Source organism: Dryas octopetala, chromosome 1 (genome assembly GCF_963921425.1).
Source record: "Dryas octopetala chromosome 1, drDryOcto1.1, whole genome shotgun sequence".
Lineage (NCBI taxonomy): Eukaryota > Viridiplantae > Streptophyta > Magnoliopsida > Rosales > Rosaceae > Dryas > Dryas octopetala.
Genome location: NC_141366.1, coordinates 27,450,573 through 27,458,479, shown reverse-complemented (window position 1 = coordinate 27,458,479; position 7,907 = coordinate 27,450,573). Strand labels below are relative to the sequence as shown.

The window sequence follows — 7,907 nt, the reverse complement described above, 5'->3', positions numbered from 1 at the left end:
TAATTAATTGACATCAGCAACATTATTGTATCTCTATCTCTGTTTATTTTTCCTTTTTGTTTTGTTTTTCTTTTTCTGCCTCATTTCCCTTCTAGCATCATCTATTCACCCATAATTAACACCATCAAAAAAGAAAGAAGGGGGAAAACAACGAGCAGCTTTCCACCATACCAGATCTCTGTGGCAAACGTCCTCTCTAATTATTTGCAACAACCAAGTAATGTCTATATTTTTCCTTTCTTACATTCTTAAATTTGATTTTTTTTTTTCCCTATCCATTGAATTTGGCTTCGATATATAATAATTTAGGAAGGCCTAATATTTTTTGACCCTGTAATGTTTTCTCATGTTCTTTACCCATTTTCAATCTGATTCCTCCTTTGGGAACCTTTTAATCAAATGTGAAACAAAATTATGAAGTTGAAATTGGTTTGAACCTTTAATTGTATTTAAAAAATATATTAAAATTATTCATTTATATTGTGAGGGCCATGATTATTAATGCAAGTTGAAAAATTTTAGAATGGGCGCTTGACAAATATTTCATCTTCTTTAATAATTTTGGGTTTCCATTCTCATATTATTGTGATAAAAACCTTCATACAGTGGAGTAATAACCAAAAACTTGGGAGACCTAACTCCTCTGTATTTGGGAACATAATTTCTTGATATTACAATTGATGGATTGGTAGCTCCTACTGCTAAGTGAAATTGCTTGGAAACTTAGTGGACATAATCACCTATCATATCTCAATGGGTTAGGACCTATTCCTTAGGAACAGAGTTACAATGGTGTAGACAAACCATGCATTATTCATGACTATTACAATTTGATGAAAAATATATATATATATATTTGTTGGTAAGAAATGATTTAAATATGGTTTTTCTGATATTGTGGATATGAGAATATTGGTTTAACAGTTACAAATTAATGTTATTATTTTTTAACCATGTTGTGTCTCTGGACAGTTGGAAATATTTTCTACTCCGTGTAATGGACAAAGCATGGGTGTTTTCCGATCGTCGATCAAACACCTTCAGTAATGGTCTACAATGTTTTATTGCCCGTGCAAGTGAGGTAGCTAGCTTTGATGGAAACATAAAATGTCCCTGTAAGTTGTGTCTAAATCGATGTTGGAAGGCCCCACACATTGTTAAAGAGCACTTAATGTCCAAAGGGATGGATTTAGATTATGTCAGTGCAATATGGAAGCATCATGGGGAACCAATGCCTACATGCCCTGTGGTTGATACCTTGTTGCCTGATGACAGTGATATGCATGCAATGTTAGATGATGCCTTCAGCATACATGAGATTGGTACTACAGTGGATTCTTCTGAGGGAGATGATCCCCCACTTCAGCCCTCCAACTTTGTCGACAAATTCTACAATTTGGTGGCAGATGCCGAAACTGAGTTGTACCCTGGTTGTGGGGGGACAAAACTTGCTTTCCTAGTTCATCTATATCAAGTTAAGTGTATACACCATTGGTCCGACATTTCTTTCACAAAACTTTTGGACATACTAAGGAGATGGATGCCTAAAGGTGTAAATCTACCTTCAAGTTTTTACAATACCAAAAAGCTCATAACTGATTTGGGGTTGACTTATGAGAAGATTAACGCATGTGAAAAGGATTGTATGTTGTACTGGAAAGAACATGCGACTGCTACATCATGCATTGTTTGTGGTGCTAGTCGTTATAATAAAAACACATCAGGAGCATCCAGGAGCAAGAGTAACAATAAAAAAATCCCAAATAAGGTGATGCGCTACTTCCCTCTAGGTCCACGACTTCAACGTTTGTACATGTGTCGTCGTACGGCCGAGTTAATGACATGGCACGCAAATGGGCGATCGCAAGATGGGGTTCTAAGACACCCGGCTGATTCTCCAGCATGGTGCAAACTTGATAGCACATTCCCAGACTTCTCTCTTGATCCCCGCAATGTTCGTCTGGGTTTGGCTAGTGACGGGTTTAATCCATTCGGTATGATGAGTATCTCTCATAGCACTTGGCCTGTTGTTATAGCAGTGTATAATCTTCCCCCTTGGCTTTGTATGAAACAGCCTTACCTAATGTTATCACTGCTAATTCCGGGCCCAAAATCCCTAGGAAATGATATAGATGTGTATCTTCAACCTTTAGTGGAAGAGTTGAAGACTTTATGGAATGCAAGGTTACCAACCTTTGATTGATTTAAAAAAGAGATGTTCTTAATGAAAGCAGCAGTATTGTGGACCATTAACGACTTTCCAGCATATGCCATGCTGTCAGGTTGGAGCACCAAGGGCAAAAAAGCATGCCCACATTGTGCCGTCGACACCGATTCTCTACGTTTGTAACATGGCAAAAAAAAGTGTTATTTAGGTCACCGACGATGGTTACCAATGGAACATAGGTTTTGTAGGATGACACGATCTTTTAACGGGCAAGTTGAAATACGAAGTCGCCCTATGTAACGACCCGACCCAAATTTTCACTAGAAAATTTAAATTTTGTTCAATTATGGTTTTAAGAAGTTTTAAAGGATGTTGAAATGTATTTTAAAGATTTTGGGATTATTCGGAAAACAAAAAGGGTTTTGATTTAAAGTTTTGATTTATTTGTTTTTGTTTTAATTTAAGCTTGACCAAAATTTGACTTTTAAAATAAAAGGGCTTTTGATTTGACTTTGGGTCCGTTTGATAGGTTTCGAACTCACGATTTCATAGACACGCGGCACGCGCCAATCCGAGTTACGGTTTGGAATATACGGACATGTGAAGTGAGGGGCAATTTTGTAAATTTATAAAAGTGGGTTTAAATACCCAAAATCAGAAAAAATTTCTGATTTTTCTCTCTCTCTAGAAATTTCTAGTGGCTTCTCTCTCTTCTTTATCTCTCTCTCTCTCCCGCACTCCCTGACTTCTCCCTCTCTCTCCCCGAGCTCACTCACCACTCCCCTCCCTTTCTCTCACCGGCGCAGCAGCTCCGGCCACCTTCCCGACGCCCCAAGACCACCGGCGAGTCGGCGCCAACCCCCCAGACCAGCCCCCTTCGCCAGCCAGCCACCACTTCGACGAGGGCCACAACACACAGTCGCAACCCACCCCTGCGCACACACCAGCCACCCTCAAGAACTCACGCCGCCGGCCAACCCAGACCAACCCAGATCGCCGGCGAGCTCCTCTCGTCAGCGCCGACCCCTGCAGACCCCTCCCTTCGCCGGCCAGTCAGTGCAGCGACGCGAAATCGCGCCTAGAAGCCAACCAACGTCGACTGTTCTCGCCAGATTCCAGCCATTTCCAACCTCCTTTCACCTCGATTTCTGGTGAGTTTCCTTCCTCTTGTTATGGGTCCTCTTTTCCCTATTGAATTCGTTGTTTTTATACTGAGATTTTGTGAAGATGAAAAGTGGGATTTAAACACCCATTTCGGGTTCTCCTTGATTTCGGCCATGGGGGTGGTTTTGATTAATGTTTGGACAACTTCCACCCCGATGGACCTCTAATGGGTGATTAGATTCGGCAATTTAATGGGTTTTGGAGAAATTACGACTTTTGAGTATATGAACCGCTTCTTTGAGTGGCGACGGCGGTGGTTCCGACCACCCTACTGCCATTTTAATTATTTAGCAGTATTTGAGTACCATACCTAGTTCGTTAATGATTTGTTTTAGATGGATGCTACGTTGGTTGACGGAAATTTCATGTTTAGCCGCGATTAGACATTGTTTGTGTATCGATTTAACTCTCGGGTAAAATCTCAATCAAGGTATGCCACCGGCATGGGTCCAATTGAATTTATGGTTGAAATTGAGAATGCGAATGTCGTAGATTTGGAGCTGAGAAGGATTTGGACTTAGTTAAGTTTGGGAGCGATAAGAAAATTTAGGAATTTGCCGGTGGAATAAATATTTTGGGCAAGTAGGATGTTAGTCTTCGTACACACACATACTATATATATTTTTGAGTAAAGACTAATAGGATGCTTATTGTTTTATTTTATAGACGAGACGATCGTAGCTCAAGACGACCTGACTAGGGATCGAAGCTAGAATTCTTGCTGTGAGTGGACTTTATTTTGCAAATGCTTTTCTAAATTCATGATTTATTTATGTGGTTATTGAATTTGTTTGAGAGATAATAGAGGTTGAATTGGATCTGTGATTTGGAAGTGTTTTCTTAAATTATGATTTTATTATTTGGTTATCATGAGTCTTGAATTGGAAATATTGATTTGAGTTACGAATTTTATGAAGATAAATGAGCAGTTTAAAACCGTCATATTAGTACCCCCTTCAGCAGGTAAATACTGCACAATGACTCGGCGGTGTATGACCAGCACAGGTACATAATTGCTCTGCACTCGCCTAGAGATGACTCGGCGGTGTATAACCAGCACAGGTACATAATTGCTCTGCACTCGCCTAGAGATGACTCGGCGGTGTATGACCAGCACAGGTACATAATTGCTCTGCACTCGCCTAGAGATGACTCGGCGGTGTATGACCAGCACAGGTGTATATTTGCTCTGCACTTGCCTAGAGATGACTCGGCAGTGTATGACCAGCAGTTTCCCGGGTACTAGTGTGGCGTGAGTTTTCAGTTGTGAAGTGTTTCGAGAAAATATATTCCACCAGTAAACGTTTTAAACGACAGTTTCATTAAGGCATTTCATTTTATTTCAGATATTTTAATAATTTTACAGCTTGAGAGTATTAATTGTTTTTCATGAGTTTTATAACATTTTTAAGACTTGTGAAATTGTTTTAAAACTGGGGGATTTCAAAGAGCGACGTGAGGTTTTAGAGTTAAAAATATTTAGATTTGATTTCATCTCCATTTAACTGTCCACTCACTGAGCCTATCTCACCGTTTCTTGTTTTGTCTTAAATTGTCCCCCAGGTAGTAGCTTTGGTGGAGGTCGAGCCAAACACGTCGAGGCAGTTACATCCATCTCTCAAGTTGGACCGTGTAGGCGCCAGTCAATATTCTTGTAAAAATATCCCTTGTATTAGGATAGTGGCTCTGATGATCACACTTAAAATTCTTAGATGGTTTTTCTTTAAAATTGTTGGGTCTGAGACCCTATTTTGGTTGTGGTAGAGGTGGTTGCTGTTAGAAGTGCTTTTTAACAGGTTTGAATTTTCTGGGTTAGTCCATTTTCAGGGAAGGTTCTGCCGAATTTTCGGTAGGATTTTCCTTGAATTTGGATTCCCGCAGGACCTCTCCGGGTTTCAGGGTGGAATCCGGGGGCGGTCCTGTCACCCTATCCCTATGACTGGTGCAGAATGTTTGGCATCTTTAAGGGGCTTAACATTCCAATTCGGCAAAGGTCATAAAAAGGCAATCAAGCGAAAAAGACCAGGTGAGGCTGAACCATGGAAGAAAAGAAGTATATTTTTTGAATTACCTTACTGGAAATTCTTGCTTTTGCGCCATAATCTTGATGTTATGCATATTGAAAAAAATGTCACGGATAGTGTTTTAGGGACTTTATTGGCTATGGAAGGCAAAAATAAAGACTCCTTAGCAGCAAGATTGGACCTAATGTCTCTAAATATAAAGCCCAATTTTCATCCTCAAGTAGTTGGCAATCGTACAATACTGCCACCTTTGCCCTTTACATTATCAAAGGCAGAACAGACAGAAATGTGTAAAATACTTGCTTCTGTTCGTCTACCTGATGGGTTTTCCTCTAATGTTTCCAGATGTGTAAGAGTCGACGAGAGGAAACTAGTAGGACTAAAAAGCCATGATTGCCACATTATAATGCAATATCTGCTTCCAATTGCTATTCGACGTGCCCTCCCCCGAGATGTCGTGCGAGTTTTGCTTGAGTTGAGCTCATTCTTTCGTAATTTATGTACGAAAGTGGGAAATGAGGATCATTTTCAATCATTGTCATGTCGAATCGCAATAGTATTGTGTCAATTAGAGAAGTTACTACCCCCTGCTTTTTTTGACATTATGGTTCACTTGCCAATTCATATTGCCCAAGAGGCTGCAATAGCAGGACCTGTGCATTACAGGTGGATGTATCCTATTGAAAGGTACACTCAAGTATTGTAATGTACTATATTTTTTATTACAACATTAGATTGCACCTTTGGCACAATGAAATTTCTGTCTTTCTCCTTGCAGGTATTTAGGTGCACTTAAAAAATATGTACGAAATAAGGCATGTCCAGAAGGGTGTATTGCAGAAGGGTACATCGTAGAGGAGTGTTTGTCATTCTGTGAGTTATATTTTGGGGACAAGATCATTACTCGTCGGAATATGCCTGGTCGTAATGCAGATGCAAAGGGGGCAAGCATGCAAGAAAGGTTAGCAATATTTTCACAGCCAGGGCGATCACTTGGGAAAGTTGATGCAATACATCTAGGACATGTCGAATTGGAGAGGGCACACCGTTGCGTTCTGTTCAACTGTAGTGTAGTGATGCCGTACATCAGGTATACAAAAACATGCATCATTACTTATATTCCATACACCATTTCAAACTTATGCATCATATTAGCTTATTTTCTTATAAATATACATCTCACACCTTGCCAGAAGACACGAGGACCATGCAAAGGCACATCGTAAGGGGCGTGTGAGTGTAAAGGAAACTATTAGACGAGCACATATGGCATTTCCAGAGTGGTTTCGTAAGCATGTGAGTAGCCAATTTGTGAAACATTGCTAGATGATTCCAATCACACCTTTCTTTTCTCATAACTAGCTTATTGAATGTAGATTGACACGCAATTACGAGATGGAATTGGTGATATATCAGATGATTTACGAGCATTGGCCAAAGGTCCCAGTCAGTGGGCTGGACGTTGGAAGTCCTACATTATGAATGGGTTTCGATTTCATGTTAAAAATATTGACGACGAGACAAGAACACAAAATAGTGTTGTCTACGTGTACTCTGAGTCCAACGATTTTGCTAGTGCACGTGATCCAAATCCAAAATCTGGAATGGGAGACTACTATGGTGTGGTAAGAGACATAATTGAGTTAGACTACTTCAATAAGCGAAAAGTTATTCTATTCGATTGTGATTGGGTTGACTCAAAGTCACCACGAAGACCTGGGTTGAAAATCGATGAGTATGGATTTACCTTGGTAAACTTTGGCCGATTGCTCCCACCACCCGACACCTTTGTCCTTGGTTCACAAGTGCAACAAGTGTTTTATGTGGAAGATCCAACTGATCCAGGATGGCAAGTTGCAGTTCGAACTAGGCCACGAGACTTGTTTGATTTGGGCAATATAACTGATGCAGATATATCTTATCCTCAAGGACTTGATGATGCAATTAGTGAAGTAGATGAGATCCATGCTCGAAATGATGTTGAGGGCATTGTTGTAAGTACTGTGTAAAGATTAGAAATAGCATCAAGGTAGGCATCTTCTTATGGGTACTTGTATTTACATATATAGCCCATATATATATCTAGTATCAATGTTTTAAATGTTGATATATACCATGCAAGGCATATATATATATATATTGGTCAAAATTTATATATAAACACTTTTATATATTGATATATGTGGCATGTTTATATTTTGTTATTGTGCCAGTTATTCAATCATATATATCTTGACATGATTAAGATGCATATATATAGCTCGTATGCAGAGCATGCAAGACAGGGAATTACACCACATGGGGAGAATGTGTGGACCAAGTTCATGAGCTTAAAACAGGGGTTTTTGGTCCAACTAATTTTTGTTTGCATGTACACTTAAAACAGAGCTTAAATCAGAAGATTTAATGTTTGCATGTACACTTAAAACAGGGGTTTTTTTCTTCTTATATTGTAAAGATCTAAGTTTTTGAAAGGGTTTTTTTTTTTTTTTTATGTCACTTTAAATTGATAATTGTGTTGGGTAATTTTATTTTTTTAAGTTAGATTTTTT

General features: G+C 39.3%; 1 protein-coding gene across 1 annotated transcript; it reads left to right on the top strand.

Moving 5' to 3' along the window:
* Positions 1–5,626: 5,626 nt before the first annotated feature.
* On the top strand, positions 5,627–7,364 carry LOC147299488 (uncharacterized). Its single transcript, XM_086230930.1, has 4 exons — positions 5,627–6,042; positions 6,134–6,445; positions 6,549–6,651; positions 6,732–7,364. Exons 1-4 carry the CDS (start codon positions 5,642–5,644, stop codon positions 7,362–7,364), a joined length of 1,449 nt encoding a protein of 482 aa, XP_086087056.1. The 5' UTR covers positions 5,627–5,641.
* Positions 7,365–7,907: the final 543 nt, after the last annotated feature.

Excerpts from the sequence above, each read along its gene's own strand:
- LOC147299488 (XM_086230930.1), top strand. The coding sequence starts at position 5,642 with ATGTGTAAAATACTTGCTTCTGTTCGTCTACCTGATGGGTTTTCCTCT. Across the intron at positions 6,043-6,133 it reads TGGATGTATCCTATTGAAAG|GTATTTAGGTGCACTTAAAA; the intron begins GTACACTCAAGT and ends TTCTCCTTGCAG. Across the intron at positions 6,446-6,548 it reads GTAGTGATGCCGTACATCAG|AAGACACGAGGACCATGCAA; the intron begins GTATACAAAAAC and ends ACACCTTGCCAG.